This window comes from Salvia miltiorrhiza, chromosome 6 (assembly GCF_028751815.1).
Source record: "Salvia miltiorrhiza cultivar Shanhuang (shh) chromosome 6, IMPLAD_Smil_shh, whole genome shotgun sequence".
Lineage (NCBI taxonomy): Eukaryota > Viridiplantae > Streptophyta > Magnoliopsida > Lamiales > Lamiaceae > Salvia > Salvia miltiorrhiza.
In genome coordinates, this window is record NC_080392.1 from 1,400,807 (window position 1) to 1,423,369 (window position 22,563).

General features: G+C 37.9%; 5 protein-coding genes across 12 annotated transcripts; 1 reads left to right on the forward strand and 4 right to left on the reverse strand.

The window, feature by feature from the left end:
- Positions 1-238: 238 nt before the first annotated feature.
- Positions 239-2,654, reverse strand: LOC130987753 (probable protein S-acyltransferase 4). Its single transcript, XM_057911405.1, has 5 exons — positions 2,201-2,654; positions 1,683-1,877; positions 1,290-1,598; positions 985-1,206; positions 239-902 (listed from the first exon to the last, which is right to left on the reverse strand). Exons 1-5 carry the CDS (start codon positions 2,255-2,257, stop codon positions 435-437), a joined length of 1,251 nt encoding a protein of 416 aa, XP_057767388.1. The 5' UTR covers positions 2,258-2,654; the 3' UTR covers positions 239-434.
- A 657-nt stretch (positions 2,655-3,311) lies between these two features.
- LOC130987755 (probable protein S-acyltransferase 1) lies at positions 3,312-6,561 on the reverse strand. 2 transcript variants are annotated; one of them, XM_057911409.1, is made up of 6 exons: positions 6,196-6,561; positions 5,273-5,455; positions 4,890-5,198; positions 4,576-4,797; positions 3,973-4,402; positions 3,312-3,735 (listed from the first exon to the last, which is right to left on the reverse strand). In XM_057911409.1, the coding sequence occupies exons 1-5, from the start codon at positions 6,289-6,291 to the stop codon at positions 3,974-3,976; spliced, it is 1,239 nt and encodes a 412-aa protein (XP_057767392.1). In that variant the 5' UTR covers positions 6,292-6,561; the 3' UTR covers positions 3,312-3,735; position 3,973. The 2 variants fall into 2 exon arrangements, with proteins under 2 accessions (XP_057767392.1, XP_057767390.1); XM_057911407.1 differs by lacking the exon at positions 3,312-3,735 and having other exon boundaries at positions 3,746-4,402; positions 6,196-6,560.
- Positions 6,562-8,124: 1,563 nt separating this feature from the next.
- Positions 8,125-11,671, reverse strand: LOC130987756 (histone-lysine N-methyltransferase, H3 lysine-9 specific SUVH1-like). Of its 2 annotated transcripts, XM_057911411.1 has the most exons (4): positions 11,576-11,671; positions 11,155-11,189; positions 8,770-10,964; positions 8,125-8,335 (listed from the first exon to the last, which is right to left on the reverse strand). In XM_057911411.1, the coding sequence occupies exon 3, from the start codon at positions 10,962-10,964 to the stop codon at positions 8,811-8,813; it is 2,154 nt and encodes a 717-aa protein (XP_057767394.1). In that variant the 5' UTR covers positions 11,155-11,189; positions 11,576-11,671; the 3' UTR covers positions 8,125-8,335; positions 8,770-8,810. The 2 variants fall into 2 exon arrangements, with proteins under 2 accessions (XP_057767394.1, XP_057767393.1); XM_057911410.1 differs by having other exon boundaries at positions 8,770-11,189; positions 11,328-11,664.
- A 1,759-nt stretch (positions 11,672-13,430) lies between these two features.
- LOC130987757 (alpha-L-arabinofuranosidase 1-like) lies at positions 13,431-17,721 on the forward strand. Of its 6 annotated transcripts, none has more exons than XM_057911414.1 (17): positions 13,463-13,726; positions 13,802-13,871; positions 14,117-14,338; positions 14,538-14,592; positions 14,683-14,894; positions 15,015-15,133; positions 15,211-15,358; positions 15,462-15,531; positions 15,620-15,765; positions 15,829-15,927; positions 15,997-16,141; positions 16,219-16,337; positions 16,430-16,501; positions 16,579-16,682; positions 16,739-16,991; positions 17,063-17,209; positions 17,476-17,721. In XM_057911414.1, exons 3-17 carry the CDS (start codon positions 14,159-14,161, stop codon positions 17,620-17,622), a joined length of 2,016 nt encoding a protein of 671 aa, XP_057767397.1. In that variant the 5' UTR covers positions 13,463-13,726; positions 13,802-13,871; positions 14,117-14,158; the 3' UTR covers positions 17,623-17,721. The 6 variants fall into 6 exon arrangements, with proteins under 6 accessions (XP_057767398.1, XP_057767399.1, XP_057767397.1 ...); XM_057911417.1 differs by having other exon boundaries at positions 13,463-13,634; XM_057911415.1 differs by lacking the exon at positions 13,802-13,871 and having other exon boundaries at positions 13,431-13,634.
- LOC130987760 (aladin) lies at positions 17,690-22,552 on the reverse strand. The gene is made up of 15 exons (XM_057911419.1): positions 22,396-22,552; positions 22,258-22,313; positions 21,978-22,139; positions 21,687-21,801; positions 21,465-21,564; positions 21,201-21,374; positions 20,900-20,958; positions 20,668-20,755; positions 20,481-20,556; positions 19,899-19,998; positions 19,262-19,313; positions 18,943-19,080; positions 18,644-18,731; positions 18,107-18,374; positions 17,690-18,024 (listed from the first exon to the last, which is right to left on the reverse strand). Exons 1-14 carry the CDS (start codon positions 22,451-22,453, stop codon positions 18,312-18,314), a joined length of 1,329 nt encoding a protein of 442 aa, XP_057767402.1. The 5' UTR covers positions 22,454-22,552; the 3' UTR covers positions 17,690-18,024; positions 18,107-18,311.
- Positions 22,553-22,563: the final 11 nt, after the last annotated feature.

A 22,563-nucleotide genomic window follows, 5' to 3' on the forward strand; every position in this document is an offset into this window, starting at 1 on the left:
GAGATTGAATTTGAGATAGTTTTTTTTTTTTTTTTAAATAAGGAGTATTTGTAAGGATAAAAGTTAAGGAAAAGATATAGGGTCAGGAAAGTGTCATACTTTTGACGGACACTAAAAATGGCAAAAATGCGATATTTTTCGTGGACGGAGGTAGTATTATCAAAGAGATGCTGATATATCTAAGATCTGCATTATTCTCAACACTATCATCCTATGATCATGAACTTGTTGCTGCAAATTTTGATTCCCAGAAACGCAACAAAAATCTCGATTTTCGAAATCAAAACGCCTGTGCATAATTCCCCCAATTTAGTAATACAAGATAGATTACTACAAGATGAAAATGGTACATATCTGTTGCCACAGCTTATAAAACGGTCGACTCAGAACTGGTACGTACAGAGAGAAACACTCAGAATAACGTTTTTTTATGATCAGTCCGATGCTGTGGTGGTCTGTTGAGATTTCATGTCATCGCGTTCCTCCTCTGCCTCGGCCCCAACTTCAACTCTGGAAGTAGCCGCGGATTCCTCGACTTGTAGATCAACAGGAACGACGAAGTTGTCTGAATAGGCGGCTGTTTCTCTCTCAGTTACCTTGTGTTTAAGGTTGTCATGAATGCCACCATATTCTATGCTTAGCAGAATCTCAGGAAGTGTTATGGCCTTTTCCTCATTTCCCATTTCAATGTCGATTTTCTCCTTTGAGCTCGTGATATCTTCAGCAGGATCGTCGTCTGTGGGTTCTGCAGTCGTGATCTCTTCGTCTTCCACAAATGCTCGAAAATCAAGCATTGGAGGTGGAATTCTGGAGAAGAACACTTCTTGGAAATTTTTGATAATCCCTTTGTTGTATGGATTCTCCTTCTTGTCATAACGATACCTGAAGTTCTCATACGTCGTCTGCACCAAAACGACCAAGGAGCTAAGCGCGATCCACCAAGAAATTTTAGCTACTCGAGTTCAAAAGTTTGGATTAGGTCACCTGGTTTGTGCTGATGAGGTAGAAGTGGAAAGCTGTGAGGCCACCTACAAACCAGACAGCGACGAAGCAGTAGACTGTCAGAAACACTGACGGAACATCACCCGACATTGCTTTCAAGATACGTTCATCTGCTCGGACAATGTTCATCAATGACACCACAAACACGAGCAAGCATAGCACGGTTGATGTTGAGACGAACATGTAGAAGTACCTGTAGTTTCGCTGTTTCAAGAACACGAGTGTGGGTGAGGAGAAGTTGGGAATGTGTATGGTGAATGTGTTTAGAAACGTGCACGAATACTCACTAAGCCGATGCATTGTCCAACCCAGGGGCAGTGGTGATCGAACCTCTGGACACAGTTGTTGCAGATGGAGCAATGTGATGCACGAGGGGGGCGATACAGCAGGCACGTGTCGCAGAACTTCACCTTCACCGCGTGTCCATTGACAATGACATCCTTTGTTCGGGGAAGTTTGAGGTGAGGTGTTCTGCCATTCACCCACTCCATTGAAGGGGTGTTCATCTCGAATGAATCATCACATTCGGGTGGCCTCGTGTTCCTTGGCACAATCCCGGGATCTCTGCTGGATGTGAGCAGAAGGAAGACTACATCCTGCAAAACACATCCATGTGTTGAGACTACAAAAAAAGCTCGATTCTAACACGAGACTTGAGAGAGTTTGGATGGATTGCTCACCAAAATGGTGAGTGCAAGAGCTACTATAAGCACAGGATACCAAGATATGGCAGGTTTGTCTTCTTTAACGCGATCTCTGATGATAAATACGACCTTTACACAAAATGCAAGCGCAGGGGCAGCGATCAACAAAGCCGACAAAAGCAAAGAAGATACATCCGGGCCAAAAACCAATCTCCCTCCAAAGAAGAACCTCTGTATGATTCAAACAGCAATAACTGTCAATGCTTGATCTTAAACAAGAAAGGGGAGTTTCAAATTCCATCTTGCAAGCATGAAAAGTTCATCATATTTAAAACTCAACATCTAAGATGATCAATTTGGTGAAGATATAGTATGATTAGCTGTCTGTTTTGATCTTAGTAGATGAAATGTTAGTGCAACAGAAACAAAATTCCAATTCCACCTCAGCCAGAGAAATTCTTGGATTCAAAATCAAGAAATTTTCATTTGGACAAATCATCAAACACAATGAATACGATCAGCCAAAAACAGAACTTGTGAAAAGGGGGGCTTACATTGCTTCCTCTCCAAACTTGATAAAGCCTCTGCGGCTCGTGTTTCTCCGGTTCCATATATTCTTCAGTTCAGCGAAGTAAACAGAGAATTAATCTCAATTTTCTAAATTCTTGTTTGGATTACAAACGGTTTATGTTTCTTGCAAACGGCCAACATAGAATAAAATTTACATGAAGTATCTAAAAAATCTCATGATTTTTCAACTATCTTGATCATTTCTGCAAAACCACGGATCACAAACTTAGTGAGCTGTAAATGGTGAAATGGGGTTTGTGTAGAGAGAGAGATGAGAGTGAGATGATCGAGAAACAGCTGCCGTTTGGCTCTCTGTCGGAATTTCTTAGGAATAATGTTTTTGCTATTTTCTCTAACTAGAATTTCAGTTATTTTCCCTCTCTAGAAGAGCTCTCTCTCTCTTCTGAGCTGCTGGGGCGGTTATTCCAACTATTTGATTCTCTAATTTTCACACGGTTAGATTTTGATCAAAATATGACCAGAATTAACTGTTTTATTTTCCTCGTAACGGAAATATTTGTGTCGTGTTACATATATGTGATTTTTATTTTATTTTTATTTTTATTTTGTCTTACCAAATAAAATAAATTACTATTATTATTATTAATTGTCATTACAATTCGTGGTTGAATGGTCTTTAATCAACGTGCAGGCACAACGCTTTTTGCCTTGATATTTAGATGGATATTTTACAGATTTGAAATAAATCAAAACATGTTGCTTATTTTAATTTATATAATTTTTAGTAAGCAAAATGGTTTCTTCCGAAACGTGCTAGGATTAAATGTGACATTGCAATTCACTGCATCTTTGTTTGAAAACAAATTTTTCTTAGTTCATTTGACATTTAATTCATTTATCCTTTTCTTATTGCAAGTGTTCTTATAATTTTCATATTTATATGAAAATCTCATCAATACTTTTTTGATCGAGGTTATTGTGAAATAAATTATTTTGTAATTACGGTATATTCTTTCTCTCGAAATATTAATATTTTTTTATTTAACACTAGTACTTTTACAATTGAGTCACAATCATAGATTGAATCAATACAATCATTAAATGTTTCTAGATATTCTCATACAAAATGATAGTACGAAGATTAATTATTGTTTACTAAATCTTATAACATATGGACCATTTGCTTTTGTTTTTATTGTGTATAATCTAGATCAACCAAACAAAGACTCGCTTAATTTATTAAGATAAAGTAATTGATTATACCAAGAAAATAGAAATCGAGAATAGACTCTTGTATCGATTAAAGATTGACACGACTACGAGCATCCACAGTCGCGAACTAAGCTTGATTGAAGATTAACATGATTAAGAACATCCACAGTTGCGAGCTACGCTTTCGGACTTACAGGTGAACCCTATCCGTTCGAGCCACTGGCTCTGCAGCGGCGAGCCCCATCTTTCGTTGCCCAAAATTTTGGCGAATTTTTTTAATTGGGCCGTGAAGAGGACGCGCCTCTCTCTCTCTCTCTCGGACATTCCAACAAGGACTTGTTAGTCACTAAAAAAAGTTGTCTTCATCAAATTTTAGCTTTTTCATTCCATGCAAAAACATCATACACAAAAAAGGCAAAGTTGATGAGACTAGCTAGATAGCTAGATTGCAACCATATCTCTATTTTCATCAGCACATCATGTCTCAATCTACACAGACTAGACTTCAGTTCACAATCCACAAAATCAAAAACAAAAAAACAAAGAAAATGAAGTAAAAAAAAAAGATACATGGATTTTCTACCTCATCTTGGAGATACGGCCATTGATGAACTTCGCGAGCTGTCATCATCAGAGGCGTGAGCGTGATCATGGGTCTCGTTTCTTTGATCCTCGTCGAAGGGAAGGAAGAAAGGATCAGTGGCTGATTTACCTCCTCTGCCCTCCTTCAAACTTTCCTCAAATCTGTCATAGTCCTGCACAAATTGTGGGAGTGGTTTCCCATCCTTGCCATAAAAGTTGAGCTCCATGTCTCCCTTTCTGTTGATGTCGCCACCGTATCTCTTGGTTATGGATTCTGCAAACCTAGCTTCTTCTTCGCTCACCCATTCGCGGAAGTTCACAAGAGACGGGGCCGTCTTGGAGCAGAGGATCTCCTTGAGATTCTTCATCACTCCTAGGTTGTATGGATTCTCCCTCTTGCCATATATGCTTCTGAAATTCTCATATGTTGTCTGAAAATTACCATACATATGTATCATGATCAAATATCAGAATATAACAATGTTGATTCATCTAAGTCCTGATCATCTTGATCACAATGATCCAATAATTTGATCAAATCCCAATTGTTGAACCTTATTGCAAATTTAGGCCTAACTTTTGAGATGTTTCAACAATGGCTAACCTGATTGGTGAAGATGAGATAGTAATGGAAGACGCTGAGCCCTCCAACGAACCAGACTGCGATGAAGCTGTAGATGATGAGGGAAACCAACATCATGTCGTCCGACAGCACCCTCCACGCCCACCCGGATTCTTTGAGGAGGTTCACCAATGAGAATGTGAAGACATACACACACAAGATTGTTGAGGTTGTTATGAACAAGATGAACGTGGCGTAGTTCCTCTGCACACGAGCAACGAGTGTTAGTCCGTCCACGAGCAAGATTATACAAAGGGAGAGATATTAGCAGAAAATTATTATGATCATAAGCTTACAGCTCCAATGCACTGGTTGAGCCAGGGGCAGTGGTGGTCGAACCTCTGGATGCAGTTGTTGCAAGTCGAGCAATGTGAAGCACGTGGTGGACGGTACAGCAAACAAGTGTCGCAGTACTTGACCTTAACCACGTAGCCATTGACAACGACATCCTTTGTTCTTGGCGGTTTCACCTCCGGATTCACACCAGCGATCCACTCTATGGACGGGAAGGAGTCTAATGACACGTTATCTAAGACAGGCGGCTTCGTGTTCCTGGGAATTATCCCGGGATTCCTCATAGATGTCATGAAGAGGAAGCTCAAATCCTGCAAGTTTATGCAATGATAACACAGGTTAAGCCATCCCATCAACAACAATGGAAGAGTTGTTTTTTACACACCAAAAGTGTTAGGACAAGTCCCACAATCGAGACAGCATGACCCCAAGACACGTCTCCTGCTGTCGAAATCCTCAGATACATCTTGATACAGAATGCCAATGCAGGTCCCCCTATCATCAAGGTAGTTAGCAGGGCTGACCGCGTATCGGGGCCTAAGATCAATCTCCCACCACACAAAAAATTCTGAAAAAAAATGAGCAAAACTTAGATTGTTCAATTTTGCAGTTTTGTGGAAAGATGCAACATTTGAAATGAAAAATGCAGATATTGTTGTGGATGCTAAATTCTGCAAAAGGCCTAGTTCTGTAACCAAGTTTGAGGGTGCAGCAGAAAATATATAAGTCATAGACAATAAGAAAAGAATTAAATTCTCTATAGTTTGTGATCCTTTTTTCCCTCCAATAAGAAGACTACACTAGCTCATCTGCAAAAGGAAGAAGATATCTTGAGCTCATGTAGTAGATTTTAACAATGCAAATTATTTAAAGAGCTCAAAATGGAATTCTTTTTCCAAGTATGAACTTGCACTTGTACTAATATTACTCATCCAAATTTGGAGTTATATAAGTTTAAATGCTTCCATCAACTAGAAAACTCAAATAACTTTGCAAGATAATTTAAATAGTTAAGAACAAACTAAGCTATAACTCAATCTCAATTAGTATAATTATCTACTATAGATTACTTCTGTAATTTGAATGCTTCCATCAGCTAGAAAAGAGAAAACAAGTTATTTTAAATAATTAAGCACATACTAAGCTACAATTCAACCACAATTAACTTCATTGTGTTTCCCTAAACACATTCCTCCATCAAAGATTTCAAGAAGCTAAATTTCAGTAACCCTATTTCAACATTGACTCAAAATTGCAACAACAAATTAAAGGGTGGAAGAAAAAGGGGTTGCAAGAAAGTGTTTTTACATTTCTACCCTTCCAAACTTGATAGAGCCTCTTCTTCGTCACGGTTGGAGGATCCATCCATTTTGGGGGCGCAGCAACAAAATCTTGATTTCCCATCCCTCCCAAATCAGACAAATAACATAAAATTTTCGTATAGTTTCCTCCTTTTTCCTTTTCTGGGTTAAATTTTTTGGTGTATTTAAGGAAAAAGAAGAAAAAAAAATTGTATGCAAATCAAGATTTTGTGGAAGGGGGCTGCATGAAATGGGTAGAGGAAGAAACAATTGTGTGTTTATTCCTCTAAAAGCAGGCTCCCCAGCTGCCTTGTTCTACATTCTCTCTAACACAACATTTTTCCGACAATCTCTTGTCTTTTTTTTTTACGCGGACAGACTATTGTTGGAAGTTGGAAGTTGGAACGGTTGGTTTTTGAGGATTTCCGAATTCATGCGGATTTCGCGCTTATTTACGAATTCGAATAAATATTAAGGCAAATGGAACAAGAAAAAAAGGGTTAATTGTATAGAAATTATTGAACCTTCAATAAATTCTCATTTTGTATATGAATTTTAAAATCTTTATTAAAATTACCCAATTATTAATTTTTTCTCATTTTGCATATTTGTCATTTTTCGTCGTAGTGACATGACATATATATACTCGTTTGGCATGCATATTTTTGCGTGACATAAATATGACTGCGTTAAAATAATAGAACCAACGTCGTATTGTATACTTAGATGAAAACAACGTCGTTTTGATGCCTAAAGTTTTGCCGGAAAATGGGCAAATATACAAAATGAGAAAAAAAAATAATTGAGTAATTTTAATAAATATTTTAAAATTCATGTACAAAATGAAAATTTGTTGAAAGTTCAATAATTTATATACAATTAACCCTAGAAAAAAATATTATCATCATTTAAAATCTAACATTTTAGTATGTGAAGTTTAAATAAAGTCACAAAGATGTCACGCTGATACAAGCTATTAGTGGATGTAGGCGAGGTCTAAGGCACGATGTGGAAATAAAGAATCGCGACATCAATTTTTCAAAATTTGATTTACCAATTATAGTACTCCTATTTTTATACGCTAAAAATAGTCTTAAAAGAGAATGATACAAATTTTTAAAACATATAGTTAAGAATATTATAAGTAAACAAAAAATAAGATAATAATAATAATAATGATAATTAATTGTATTATTATGAGTGGAAAAATGAACCACTATATAGTAGAAAGGTAAATAAGTTGAAAGCTTACTTTTAAAGTTATAAATTGAATAACTCTTTGAAGTAGTGGCTTGAATAATTCTTACCATGATAGAATCACTAATAGATTATTAGAGAACATAAATATCAAATAATTTGCTTGAAATTTTCGTCACTCCAAATAAATATCAATCATAGAATTTTGAACATCTCACGTATCAAATTTATTCTTATTTCTCATCACATTTGACAATTCTCACTAAATCATTTATCTTTCTATATAAATATACAGTATATATTAATCCTTTTGCCTATAAAAGTCTTCAAAATTATACTTCTTACGTCCCACTCTAATAGTACTATTTTCTTTTCTGAACGTCCCACTATAATAATCTTGTTTCTATTTTTGATAATGATTCTACACTACAAACAATATGTCCTCACATACCTTTACACACTTTCACACTAAAAAAACAAGTTTCTTAATCTCTGTGCTGAAAAGAAACAAAACAGGAACGGAGGGAGTATTACAGTTCATCTATTTTTACATGAATATTTTATTATTTAAATTAAATACTACGTTTCTAAGAAAATCAATATTTTGTCTACACCCTCCTAGCTGCTATCCTAAATGCTGCAAACACCAAAACATACAAATATTTAAATGTCGATTAACATCCCACAAGAACACCAAAAAGTCAAAAACTAATACCGATTAATCCTTGAGAAACCTGAGGAACATAATAACAATTCTAATTTAAGGGTAGCCAGAAAAATGATGAAACAGAGCTAATGTTCAAGAACTCTGAGTTCAAACTACACAATCCTACCACAGTAGCACATAGCAAAATAGACAGATTTTACAACTACAACAACTTGAGAGGCCACCTCCTTCCTCTCATCTTCTTCCAACTACATTGCAAAATTTTGCAAGCTTACACAGTAACCTGTAAACCATCACAGCCATAAACTAGATTAGTCTAAAGAATGATTCATCATCACTGAGCAATGTGCTCAGCTCCCCAAACGAGCAAGGGAAATACGCGGTTTTGGGGCAGAAGATCTGGAAAATTGAAAGACGCGTACATGTCAAGAGATTGGAGAATACGTTGCTCGTATCTAATGGAGAAAAGACAAATCACAACCTCAAGATTTGAGAACATGTGTTATCTAGCTTGTTTAAGGCTGTGTGTATCTATGAGGCATAAGCATCGGCATTAAAGAGTCATCTGAAAGAAACTAAGGAGTGGCCCGACACCCGTTTTAAGCACACAGAGACGATGGAAAGCGCATACAGAAAAGCCACAACAGCATAGAGGTAACGAGTAACGAATTAAATGCATTAACTAAGGGTGATTACGAAGAATAGACAGCAGCTCACCTTTATTTGGAAGCATCAAGCACTGAGAAATTCATCGGTTGTCAATAGAAGTAGCCTCTGCACTTGACTGATCCACACAAGCACTTCTTCTTCCCCCTGTCTGCTTTCGCGGGTATCCCATAGTCGTACACCAGCTCCTGCATCGGAGGAATGTGTCGCATGGCGAAGAAAGCAATGTGGAGACAAACCCCATTGTTACTTTCGCGCAGAACGGGCTGCCAGAACACATTCGCAGAGCAACTATGGTTCATGAAACGGGACACGTTCCCGTTGTTCTTAGCACTTATAACAAGAGGGAACGGGGCCTTCTTGGAGCTATTGAAGTCGTGAACGCGTCCCAGCGGCTCATAGTAGCGACCAGCATCAAAGATGTAACCGTCATCATTTGCATTCTCAAAGTCGCCTGCAGTGGTCTTGACGATGTCCCCAGCATACTCGCAGATAAAACTCCCCGAACGAATAGGGTCCCACGACCTAAGCCCCCAACCCCGGTTCTTCGTCTTGAAAACCTCCAGACGGAATTTTACACCTGCCTGAGATATACGATTTCGACAGTTTGGAGGAGACTGACAAGTCTGCCCACATTCATGTATCACTGGTTTAGTAGTTAAGAGAACTCCTGTAGACGAATAGGGGAGCAAGCCGTCGTTTTTCTGGATACAGGGACAACTGCTATCGCCTGGTTGGCATCCACCTAAGCAAGGACAACCCGAAAACTGCTTGGAAGCCGGAAACGGTTGAGAGTATTTGAGACTAGCGATGTAGGAGAAATGAGCAGGTCCTTTCTCCCCATCAACATCGTTCACAAGAGCCACCGGCTGAGTCTCAGCACCCGAAGTTAGGTCTGGGATAATAAGGCCGGGTCGAGCAGAAGTCCCATCCCTCCACTGCTGAATTGATTTCCATAGTGAGAAAGCTTCCAGCTGCCCCGGTTGCCTTATCAACTTATACTTGAACACGTTGCAACCAGACTTATTCTTTTCTGCCCACGACTCGTGAATCTTGTAAACACCGTCGTACACATAAATCTTACCGGGTGCATTAGAAATATCCTTGATACCCCTTGCAACTCTTACCTCATTACCACGATGCAGACTCTTTTCTAGGGCAAGATTTCCCCTCTCAAGTTTCTGATCGAACATTTGGCCGTCTCGCCTCTGCACTCCACCCTGACCACTGTAGATCAACACATTAGTATCATCCCCATCATCATCATCGTAGCCTCCAGAGGCAACTATGCTGACGGCCACAGGCTCTTCATTTACGGTGACCTTAACGCTCATATAATCTATCCCGGCCATGCTCGGAGCATGTAAGCCCACCAAGCAGAGCTCCATTCTGAAGAAAAAGATATCTCCGACATCAACCCCGGGCACATGGCCAATCCTCTTCGAGTTGTTTGTCCGCACCCCTTTGGTCATCATAAGATTGGAAGCTTTGAGGTCTGGACGTCGGGCAACTCCGGGAGCATTATCCCTTGCTTCTTCGAGTTGAGTAAGCCTTCTCCTGATCAAATCATAGACCAAGAGCACGGTTGCAGTCGTATCCTTGTCACCACTAGATCTTCTGAAGTCATCCATCTCTTTAACCTTAAACAAGGTGAAGATGCTATCAGCGAGTGATTCAAGTTCAACAATCCCAACCCCATTCCCAGTCCCATTCCCAGCTGCTCTCCTCTTCGGCCGACCCCTTGTTCGTTTCCCTGAATTGCTAGCATCATCTGCATCAGCGGCATGCATGCTAAATCCACTCATATACTGGTCACTTTGATTATGTGAATCACTATATCCATCATCCTCTATAACTATGGATGCTGAACCACGAGTCTTGGAAGCCCTCTTAGCCCGACTACTCTCCCCATTCGCCTGTGGAGTGGGGGTCCTAAACGAGTTCAATGGAACCGGAGCTGGTATACTGCTATCAAAACCTGTCTGGTTTCGAGCAACACCACCAGTTGGGGTGGGCTGAGAATCTTTTGAAACCATAAACGGGTAAAATGGTTGGACTCCAGCCGGGAAAGGGCCAGAAGGTGGAACACACACAAAAGGAGACGGATTCGGGGTTGAAACAGAAGACATGCCCGGGGGGTTCGGGAAAACTGGGACCAGGCTTCTTAAAGGCTTCACATCATACACTCTGGACTTATCAATTGGCCCAGGAGGGGCATTTGGATCAGAGTTCAAACCTTGCTCCATCTAACCACAATGCTAAACTTTCAGCTACAACTTATAATTAACTCAAAAATCATGAACTATTCAATACCTAATGCTCTATAATTTAGCACAAGCCATTCTCCAACACACAGATTATGCCAAATCCGAAACTAACAAGAAATAAAATCAGCAAATCTATTTCCATAAATAAACCATGTCTCAGAATGGCTACCACTACAGAAATTCACTACAGCAAGGGCCGGCGTCCTGCATGCATAAGCATTTAATCAGAAATTAGACTTGAAAAAATCAAATCTTTGTCGGAATGAACAGTAAATCCCTAAATTTGCATAAACCCTTGAAAACCCATTAAACAAAATTAGCAAATTTGGAGTATCAACGCACCAATGAACATGCACAGCTGCAAAAATGTGGTCTTTATGCCTAATACAAGATTAAAAAGCTAAACTTTGACATCTGCGAATGGAACAAAAACTTACAGAAGAAAAGAAAAAGAAAAGAAAAATTGAAGTGCGAAAGAACACTTCCGATTCGAAAAAATAAAACGATTTTGATGTGTTTTAACCAAACCCTAGATCAGATTCTTCGGTTAAAAAACAAACAAGGAAGAGATCTTGAAAGGGAGAAATTACCTCAGAGATGGAGAGTAACTTTTTTTCAGTGTGTTTTTCTATTTTCCCTTTTTCTATTTAGAAAGTGATGAATGCGTTTTGCGGGTCAGTGTCTGTGTGCTCCGGCAATTTTTTTTTTTTTTTTAATACGAATTTAGAACTATTTCTAGTGATTATAGATGTTAATCGAATCAGTCTTCTACTCGATTTTGAACTAATTCACTTTATTTTGGATTTATTTGAGTTTGAGTTATTCAGAAATTTTATATCGTACTAAAAAAATTTATTTTGGATTTATTTGAGTTTGAGTTATTCAGAAATTTTATATCGTACTAAAAAAAATTAATTTAATCCTAATCATGGATTTTCGATTTTTGAGTTAGCCCATCAAATCAAAAAAAAAATTATAAAATATATATCCATCCATGAAAAGTATGGTATTTTTGTTATTTTAAGACATGACCCCATGGTCCCCATCTCTTTTTTTTCTTATCTTTTATCCTTACAAAACATATCTTATTTATAAAAAAAATATTTTTAATTCAATTTTAACTACTCATTTTGAATTTTGATGGAATTCTTTATCTACTACATAAAAATCATCACCATTTGGTGAAACAAAAATTATCATCCTAAACAAAACGATGAAAGACACGAAAATTTACATTATTCGATCATGAAGATCTACATCCACGGGTGAGTTTTTAGGGTTTTCACTATATTTGAAGAGTTTACAATTTACGTGATGAGGAAATGAAAGAGAAATCCCTAATTTAATAATGAAACTCCTATTACATTAAAGTAATTTAATAATTTAATAATGAAGTATCAAAGTAAACTTGACTCACTTGATCCTAAAGCCCATTAATTCAAGTAGTTGGGCCTAAGCCCATATTACATTAGTCTAAGCCTTTATTACATTAGTCTTTGTCTTTAAGCTGAATCATCGAGGCTGGGAACCAAGGATGGACTATCAAAGTCGAAAAAGAGTCGAGTTGTCGAGGTTGGGAGCCAAGACTGAATTTTTTCCTTTCGAAAGAATATTTGAATCCCAACGCCCTATAAGACCAGACATGTAGAAGTTAACGTTGCACGGAATGTTTATAATAATAATAATAGTAATAAATATTTCAACTTGTTATAACATAGCGCTGGTGTATATTTTACTCCTGATTACAAACTAAAAAAATAGAGAGGGTTGGTGAAAGAAAGGGCCTAACAAATTAAATAATAGTGGTTTTATGAATGACAAAAAAAAAGTTACTCCCTCCGTCCCTGAAATGACTTCCTCTTTGGGGACGACACGGGTTTTAATAAAAAGTTGTAAAGTGTATTGATAATGGAGAAAAAGTGATATAATTATTATTGGAAGTTGTGAAAAGTGTTATAATTAGTATTGGGAGTGGTGAAAAGTGAAAAGTAAGAATAAATAAAGTATTATTAGTGGTGGGGTAGGTTTCCAAAAATGGAAAGAAAGAAAGAGGAAGTTATTTGGGGGACGTCCCAAAATGGAAAAAGAGGAAGTTATTTTAGGGACGGAGGGAGTATGATATATTTTTATGAAGGGGGAAAAATATCAAATTATAATATATTTTTGTCAGCAGGGATAAAGTAATAGATACATTCATACATAGATTAAATTCATATTATCACCTTGCAATTTGAAAAAAAACATATATGTAAAATGATATTGGAAAAATTCTTGCAGATTACAAAACACATAATTTCTATCCCAGTCAGTCATACTATTATATTGATAAATACTTTAAGATCATAAACATATAATAAATGTGGATATATTGTGTGGGGCCAAGAAATAGTCATCACTGTTGGAACAAAACGATAAGTGGGCCCAGAATGAAACTTCAAAGGAATTGTTTCCAAACTACTGCTGCTTCAAGCAAAGATAACTAAGATCAAGCTGCCATTATTTATATTCTTAACAATCAAAACACACACTAGAAGACACTGAAATATCTGAGGAAACAGTTATAACCGAAATGACATTCCAACTTTGATACAGTTTTCTACTCCATGAACAGAACCCACAAATAAAGATTTAATTTTTCTGGATGATCAGGTAATTTGGAGTAATCTCATCTTACTTTGATACAGTTTTCTACTCCATGAAAATAGCCCACAAATCAAGATTTAATTTTTCTGGATGATCAGGTAAATTTGGAGTAATCTCATCTTATGAAGCAAAAAAAATCTTACGTTTTGCTTATCTTGGGCTTTTCTGTTCAGATTCTTGATTCTTGATACACATTTTTCACACTGAAAAAGTCAACGCTCATTGTTATGAACAATTGAACATGTATGATCTCTTACACGAAACTTTGGTTATGAAAATGATAAAAAAAAAAAAAGTAATAATAACAAATTATTACTGTAACTGTTTTCGACTCTTGTCTCAGTGGGGATATGATATGTTGTCTAAGACTGTCTGTTTTTGATGATGAAATGGTGTGTCCTAGGTAGTTATTCTGTTTTGATTGCTTCTGCTTTTATTCAACAGAAAAAGTCCTTGTTTTCTTGTAAATTTAGTCGATTTTTGCATAGCCTCGTGCAGGGATAAGCCACAGAATCCATCGAGCAAGAGACATGGAGCCAAAATATGCAGCTTGTGTAGTACTGGCTTTCTCTCTCATGATCATCACCATCCACTACCTCCAGCCTAATGGAGCTGTAACCGATGCAACGCAGACAGCATCGTTGTCTCTAAATGCTTCTCAGTATCCCGCGAAGAAGATTTCTCAGAGTATGTTTGGAATATCGTTTGAGGTCAGTTTTTGCACTGTATTTCAACAAAGGCTTTATTTTTGCTATCTATGCTCAGTGAAATACTCAACATGCCTTAATGGAACAGAATCGATCTTTTATGTTCATGCAAATGTGTATTAGTGCACCAAGTCATTAGAAAATGAGCTGTTGTGAATGAATGGGAAGTCTTTAGTTTTAACTGTTTGAGGATGTTGTGTAGGAGATCAACCATTCGGGGGCCGGAGGGCTGTGGGCAGAGCTTGTCAGTAACCGAGGTCAGTTGATCCTAATGAAGAAAGTGAGAGAGACAGAGAGAGAGGGCAAGATTCTATGGTGACAGAAACTGATGTGATGTACATTTGCAGGTTTTGAAGCTGGAGGTCCGAATACTCCATCAAACATTAGTCCATGGACCATCATTGGCAATGAAACGTCGATTCTAGTATCTACGGACAGATCATCCTGCTTCGACAGAAATAAGGTTGCTCTTCAAATGGAGGTGCTCTGTGACATTGATGGTGAAAATATCTGTCCAGCAGGAGGAGTCGGAGTCTACAATCCGGGATATTGGGGCATGGTATGAAAAACATTTATCTTGTTATTGAATCTTTGCATCAAAGCTATCAGCAAACTTTCTCTGATAAAAATTGTGACATGTTATACTAATGTCTGATCTCCTCTTTATGTTTTCTTGCAGAATATTGAGCAAGGAAAGAGTTATAGAGTGGTGTTCTTTATCCGTTCGTTGCAACCGGTTGAAATGTCTGTGTCATTCATTGGCTCAAAGCAGCAGAAGCTAGCCACATCTGATATAAAGTGAGAAAGACCAACTGATTTTTTTATTTTATTTTCTGCTGATTTTTAGTATCTCGAGCTCTGAGCTGCTCGTGCAGGGATGACGGCGTTGAAAATTGGAAGAAGGTGGAGATGGTGTTGGAAGCATATGGATCAGATGCTAACTCAAGATTGCAGCTGACAACATCAAAAAGGTCTACAATATGGCTTGATCAAGTCTCAGCACTACCTTTGGACACTCACAATGTGTGTGTGATTTCACATTTCTTTCTCTAACTTTTAGTTGAAGGAAATAGTGAAGTTTGTTGTGACTGAGATTGTTGTACTTGTTCCTAACTCCCATTTGCAGGGACATGGATTTCGACAAGATCTTTTCGACATGCTTGCTGCTTTGAAGCCGGGATTTATCAGATTTCCAGGTACTTGATGTGTAACAGATGTCCTATTCCCATTCTTTCATGGAATTCAGCTACAAGAGAATGTGAGTTTGGTGTGTTTTCTTGAAAGGCGGCTCGTTTGTCGAAGGAGACAGACTGATGAATGCATTTAGATGGAGAGAAACTATAGGTTCATGGGAAGAGAGACCGGGTCGATTCAACGATGTTTGGCAGTACTGGATTGATGATGGGCTTGGTTATTTTGAGTACTTACAAGTACTTCCTCTCTCTCTCTCTCTCTCATTTGATGAACTTCTGATGTAAGTGGAAAGTCTGCAGCTTGCAGAGGATTTAGGCGCGTTGCCTGTTTGGGTAGTCAACATAGGAATCAGCAGGAATGATCAAGTTGACACTTCACTCATTCTGCCCTTTGTACAAGTAAGTGTACCAAACAAACGTCGTTTCAAGTCTTCTAGGTCGACAAGTTATGCATTGCTGCTGGTGCAGGACACTCTTGACGCGATTGAGTTTGCTAGAGGAGACGCGTCTTCCACAATGGGGTCTGCCCGGGCAGCCATGGGCCATCTTGAGCCTTTTGATCTGCAGTATGTTGCTGCTGGGAATCAGGACTGTTGGAAAAAGAATTATCGCGGTGTGCCTGCTTGAACTCTAACTCGCCTTCGTGCATCATTACGTTTAGACTCTTATTACGTCGTTGCAACGTGTTAGGGAACTACATGAAGTTTTACAATGCAATAAAAGGGGCCTATCCAGATATCAAGATCATCACAAACTGTGATGCTTCAGCTGCAGTGTTGGATCATCCAGCAGATTTGTATGATTATCATGTAAGAAAAAATTCAATCGCTGCATAATAATCTTTGCACAATACAATAATCTTGATTTTTTTTCTTCTTCTTTCCTTTTGGCCATGGTGAAGGTCTACACGAATGCAAACTCCATGTTTTCAATGGCTCACAACTTTGATCACACCTCAAGAAATGGACCAAAGGTGTTTTGAGGAGTCTCTTCGCTGTCTATTTCCTCGTCTGCAGAGGTTTCTCACCCGTGTTCCCGGCCATATTTCAGGCTTTTGTGAGCGAGTACGCTGTGACAGGAGGCGAAGCTGGCAGGGGAAATCTGCTGAAAGCACTAGCTGAGGCCGGTTTCCTTATAGGCCTAGAGAGAAACAGGTAACCACGCACCTCTTCTTCGTCTGCCTCTGCTGGTCTGATTCATTTTCTTGCAGCGACGCTGTTGAGATGGCGAGCAGTGCGCCTTTGTTTGTGAATGAAAACAATCAGAGGTTCAATCCAGATGCAATAGTTTTCGACTCTTCAAAAGTGTACGGCACGCCTACCTACTGGATGCAGCTCTTGTTCAAGGACTCAAACGGCGCCACCCTTCTTGATTCCACGCTGCAATCGCCTTCCTCCTCCCTCACCGCGTCCGCCATTTCTTGGACTGATGCAGACAGCAGCAGAAGCTACATCAGAGTGAAGGTGAGACCAGTTTCCCCACACTCCAAATTGAGTAAATGATGTTTCTCATCTCGTGAGACTTTGTTGTGCAGGTTGTCAACTTTGGAGGCAACACAGTGAATCTGGATCTTTCTGTTGAAGGATTGGACATTAATTCTATAGAAGCAGCAGGGTCTACATTGACTACACTAACATCCACTAATGTCAAGGATGAAAATTCCTTCAATGAGCCCAAAAAGGTAATTTTTTTTTATTATGATTCCATTCGATAATATATACGGCTCCCTCCGTCCCAACCAAAGCGGTGCATATTTCTTTTTTGGTAATAATTTTACACCACAAACAATGTAGCCCCACACACTTTTACCCTACAATCTTATTCTCCTTAAATCTCGTGTCGAAAAGAAGCGCATCGCTTTCGTTAGAACGGAGGGAGTAGTATTTTTTAAACTGATTTTAATAATGATAGTTATTGCCAGTAACAAGTGTTCTCTTATTTTTGCAGGTTGCTCCAGTTGTAAAAGCACTAAAAAATGCTAGCAACAAAATGAGAGTTATTATACCTCCATCTTCTTTAATTTCAATTGATTTGCAGCTAAAATCAAATGTTATTCAGGTTGCAGGATCTATTGGTGCACATGCATCACTGTAACTTGTAGCATTCAATATAATAGTATCACGAATTATTTGAGAGTATAAATTACAAAGAAGTCTATGAATATCTGGAAAAAGGAATCAATTTTATTTCCTATATAGCAGTAATTTCTTACCTGATTACTGAATGTAGCAAAGCGCACAAAAGAGGAATTACAACAAATTACTAAGTTTTGTACAAATTCAGAGTGTAGATGATCTCAGTTGACAAAAACTTAGTACACTTAAAGGGAGTTTTTTTTTTTTTTCCATTAATAGTGTATCAGAAAATAAAGAAAACTGTAAATATGTTCTATCAAGTTCATAGACTGCTACATTTCAGTTCCTTGGCGACGAACTCACAAGATCGCTGCATGCAGATTATCGACAAGACTTCAAAAGACAAAAATCTCTGCATAACCTGAAATCAGAAGCCAAACTTCAGAACTTCTACAGGAAAAACTGGAGCAACAAAATCATCAATTTTGAATAGCTATACTAACCGTAATTTTGCTTGGGCACAGCCACTCAGTTCTGGTAATTTACATTTTGACTTCTCTGGTTCGTCTATACAGTTTGGATCAAAAGTTGAAGAGATTGATGAATCAGATTTCGACTTTGCAATAGCAAAAGAATTCGTACACCTACCATCTTTTCAAGAGAAGCAGAAATACTACAGCTGGAAATTAGTATAAACTCATACCTTAACTATGGTAGAATATTTGAACGGAATATGAGAGGGTAGGTGCAGCAAAATCCACTGCTCCAGCACTGCAAAATAAATATAGTGAATTGAGATGGTTTCATGTGATGGAATTAAGAAAATGTAGCTATACCGTCACCGGAATAAAAGCAACACTGTATTGTATAGGTTCAAGATCAAATTCAGCTTTAATATACACTTTCAGAACATATATCATGCAGTTTGGTTCTCCTGTAATACATTCACATAAACCTTATGCGATGCAATCTAAAAACAGCCCAATACCGTATAACACGTTACATGCAGAAAAAGATGAAGGTGAAGGCAAATGACAAACCACAGAAAGCAATGGCCCTTGTTTAAATTTGTCGTGGAATGAAAATGCTACTGGCTTCGGATTGTCAGCAGGACCTCGGATGAATCCACTGGATTAGCCAAAATACACAAAAAGAATATGTTTAGGAACAAAACACATGCATCAAGAAAGTTTGAAACAGAAAACTATTGCAGCCACCATAACATGTGTGTTCAAAATTTTGGTTTTATGAGTAATGAAGAAAATATACATAAATATATACTGAAAAGGGAACTATAAAAGAGATAAGACTGTCATCAAACCCAAAGATTTCCACTTACACCAACGATGTTGAAATTAAGGGATTTCTTTTAACATCAAATACAGCAACGAGACCTTTGTATTGCTCATCACCATCTTTATATGACACCGCCAATCTCTCTCCTGAAGCATCCCATGCTATCTTCTCAATGACCTGGCTGCAGAATAATGATATAAAGTTAGTAAACAATCAGTCAAATATAGTGACTGCATGACCTTCAGGCTTCAAGTATACATGTACAAATATAAAGCCAAATTCCTTGAAGCAATATCTCAGTACAAATATAACCAGAGAATATGCTAAGTACATCTTACAGCTAAGTTAAAAGATTTCTCTACCTGTCGGTCAACAATTTTATCTCTGGCAATTCAACTGGTATAAGATGTGCATCTGAAGATCAACATGAGGTTAAAAGTCAAACTCTCAGAAAAAAGTAATATACTCAAACAAATACCATTTCAAAAAATTTGAAGACATTCAATCAAATATGATAAAAATGTCATCTCCAAAATATATCTTGGAAAGTTAGAGAAGCTACCCAACAAGAAACCAAGAGACCACATTTGCGTGGCTGTCAGAAAAATGTCCAAAGATTTATAATATTATAAAAAAGAATCTTCAGATTGAGGAACAGAGAGCATTCTGGAAGCTCATTCATAATATCTGTTTGCATTGGTGAAACTCAAAATAATAAATTTTATGCCAAAGTTTATTATTAATTTATCTTAGAGATGGTAACATCACATAATCACAGATATGTATGAGACACCTTATCTAAAAACATTTGTTAGGTACTCAATGTTACCAATGCACAGAACCATGAACCTTTAGACAAAAAAGAAAAGAGGGAGAACGAAACACCCATTATCTGGTGCTGATATGTAATTGAAAAGCCACATACCCGTGAATTTTATTCAATCAGAATAATAGGACAAACATTAACAAAACAGAACAAAAGCAGGATATGTTACATACCTAGCGATGGAGGTTTGGATGTAAAGTGAATGGAACCTAATGATGACAACTCCGAAAAAGAAAGAAGTACCATACAGCCATCTGGATCCCATGTTGCTCCCTATCATCAACAATTAGATGAAGAATCAGACAATAATTTACAAGCCAAAATTTTCCAGCAAAAAGAAATATGAGTAATTAAGATCATAAACAAGACAAAATAATGTATATGTAGGTGCACTGCTCCATTATCTTAATTAATCACATAAAAGCATAGATGCAGAAAAGCGGCCCAAGGCAACACAGTCATTTTTATTTTTGTTTGTCAGCTGAAAACTAAAACTAAAACCAAAACACTATATTCATCTGAAATTTTCTAATCTAGAGCGTGTAAATAACTCTTTTCATGAGCCCAGACTTTGAACATAGTCACCTGAGTACAAGGCTTTCCATAAAAGAAAATGATGCTTAAGAGGAGGGCAAAGTGGAGGTGGGGGCAGACAGAAGCTGCGCAGTTTATCATTTTTACACTAAACCGTGAATTCTATGTATAGATAAAACTGATAAGTTATCACTACTTTAGAAAACAGGTTATCCACGAACCGTGACAAACCCATTCTTTGAGGACCATGGTTCCGATGTCCATGTGCTTGTCTCCCAGAGATAAAACGTTCCATCACTGCATCATAAAAGGCCACTCTAAATGGTTATTTAATGATTCCATAATGTGTATTCTCAGAAAGTAATAAGATGCAAATCAATTTAGATGGCAAATGGTAATATACAGTACAATTTTGCAGAAAAGAAATAATCTCCCGAGGGAGACCACTTTAACAATGATATGCCTCCTAGGCCCCTTCGAATAGGAGTGCCCAGCCCTGTCATTAAAAGAATAGATCCGACATAAGAAGAAGAATATAACATAGCATGCATGAAGTTTATAAGAGTGGCTATATGATGCTTTTGAATGTTTTGCATTTTGCAAATTGTTTTGTAATAGAGATTGATAAGGAGACACATACCTTGTGAAACATCCCAAATGGTGAAAGATGAACTCTCATATGAAGCTGAAGCTAAATATGTAAAACCAAGTCAAGGAAAATACAGAATGTTGGATTCACATAATCTTTTCCCTTGAGAAGATAGAATGACAGACAAAAAAGGTTCAACTAATCCTACACAAAGTCTTTGATGGGTCAAAATGAGTCACAAACTGAAATTTCAGCCAACAAATAGACTGCTAGTGGAACAACTATAAAATAAGAATATAACAGGTCTTTGAGTACAACAGAAAATATAAGTATATACAGTTCATATGGATATCTTCCATCAGGACTCCATGAAAGTGCAGTAATCTGTTCAGAATCAGAACTCTGAAGGAAATCCACCAGAGTCCATCGTGTCACAGAGCCCCTTGAAAGTGGGTTCGAAGTCACCCCAGATCTCACGGGTGGAATATTACCAGGAGAAGAAGCAGCCCAGATGCAAATGCCACCCCTATCATAAACCACAATAAGATTTTAACTAAAAACAAAGTTCAAAGAAATAAACAGATATACATTAAACAGATTCTTTTGTGGGACTAACTTGCATGCAACAGAAAGAGTTTTCCCTCCATTTGGTCTCCACTCAAGAATCTTTACATCTTTTTGGGACTCATGGGACAAGATGCAAGGAGACTTTCCATCTGATTGTCGACAAAAGTAAAGAGGAAATACATCATTTATGATAGGATCAAAGTGCATCAACAATCTTGAAGCACCAGAGGGGTAACCAAAAATCACCATCAAGAAATTTCATGGCATTTACCGGAATCATTGTAGTCACAAATCGTCACCTGATGCGGTGCAGAAACAAATGCTAAAATCTGTTTGTGGTCGTGCCAACTTACACTGTGAAGATCAATACCATTTAAAAGTTTTACCTGCAAACAATCATAGATAGCAGATACATTAATACTTCTTGCATCTAACCATTGCCCTCCTCTCAATAACTACAAAGAGCTATAGCATGCAATCTCAAAACAAACACTAAAAACATTAGAACCGGATAGCAAGCAGATGTATGCACAACAAAATGCAAGTCAAGGATGATAATTACATCGGCAGGCTGCAAAAGAGGCCTGAGGGAGCCACTCAACAGAGCCTCTAGTGCCGCAGATAGAATATCTAAACTACCCTTCCTCCGTTCAACTGATTCCTGCTCAGTCCCCGTCCCTAATAAGCTGTCTGATTCGAAAGGGATCGGACTGAATACAGTCCCCTGCAATTGTACCAATCAATGAGCCGTACACATCAAATTATTTAACAAACAAATATCACAGCCCCAAAAAACACTACTTTACGACAACAAAAAAGTAAGAACGATTAGAGTGGAGTACGAGGATTTTAGCGTAAGTATCCTTCGCTTGATCATCGCCGAGGTGGTCTGCCGTAACTGCGTGGAAATTAAGCAAAATTTAAGGACAAATGAGGAACCGAAATGAGGTAAAAAGGGGTTTCCGATGAGAAACTGTTACCTAGTTCTCTGTTGATTTCGCAAATGGTGACCGTGCCTGGCTGAGGGAAAGAAGGCATCGTGTCTGGAGGTGTGGAGTTGGCGTAACTGAGAGAGAGAGAGAGAGAGAGTAGGGTTTATAGTGATTTTTGGTTTAGTTCCCGCCAGGGTGCTCTGTGTTTTCCAGTAT

What these genes read in the sequence shown, in the direction of transcription:
- LOC130987753 (XM_057911405.1), bottom strand. Translation starts at nt 2,257, where the DNA reads ATGGAACCGGAGAAACACGAGCCGCAGAGGCTTTATCAAGTTTGGAGA. An exon ending in TTGGACAATGCATCGGCTTA is followed by an intron (nt 1,207 to 1,289) that starts GTGAGTATTCGT and finishes TTCTTGAAACAG; the next exon opens with CGAAACTACAGGTACTTCTA. An exon ending in ACCTCATCAGCACAAACCAG is followed by an intron (nt 903 to 984) that starts GTGACCTAATCC and finishes GTTTTGGTGCAG; the next exon opens with ACGACGTATGAGAACTTCAG.
- LOC130987755 (XM_057911409.1), bottom strand. Translation starts at nt 6,291, where the DNA reads ATGGGAAATCAAGATTTTGTTGCTGCGCCCCCAAAATGGATGGATCCT. An exon ending in GACTTGTCCTAACACTTTTG is followed by an intron (nt 5,199 to 5,272) that starts GTGTGTAAAAAA and finishes ATAAACTTGCAG; the next exon opens with GATTTGAGCTTCCTCTTCAT. An exon ending in TCAACCAGTGCATTGGAGCT is followed by an intron (nt 4,798 to 4,889) that starts GTAAGCTTATGA and finishes GCTCGTGTGCAG; the next exon opens with AGGAACTACGCCACGTTCAT.
- LOC130987756 (XM_057911411.1), bottom strand. Translation starts at nt 10,964, where the DNA reads ATGGAGCAAGGTTTGAACTCTGATCCAAATGCCCCTCCTGGGCCAATT.
- LOC130987757 (XM_057911415.1), top strand. Translation starts at nt 14,159, where the DNA reads ATGGAGCCAAAATATGCAGCTTGTGTAGTACTGGCTTTCTCTCTCATG. An exon ending in CAGATTTGTATGATTATCAT is followed by an intron (nt 16,338 to 16,429) that starts GTAAGAAAAAAT and finishes GCCATGGTGAAG; the next exon opens with GTCTACACGAATGCAAACTC. An exon ending in CCTTCAATGAGCCCAAAAAG is followed by an intron (nt 17,210 to 17,475) that starts GTAATTTTTTTT and finishes TTATTTTTGCAG; the next exon opens with GTTGCTCCAGTTGTAAAAGC.
- LOC130987760 (XM_057911419.1), bottom strand. Translation starts at nt 22,453, where the DNA reads ATGCCTTCTTTCCCTCAGCCAGGCACGGTCACCATTTGCGAAATCAAC. An exon ending in CGAAATCAACAGAGAACTAG is followed by an intron (nt 22,314 to 22,395) that starts GTAACAGTTTCT and finishes ATTTCCACGCAG; the next exon opens with TTACGGCAGACCACCTCGGC. An exon ending in CAAAGAATGGGTTTGTCACG is followed by an intron (nt 19,999 to 20,480) that starts GTTCGTGGATAA and finishes TGTTGATGATAG; the next exon opens with GGAGCAACATGGGATCCAGA.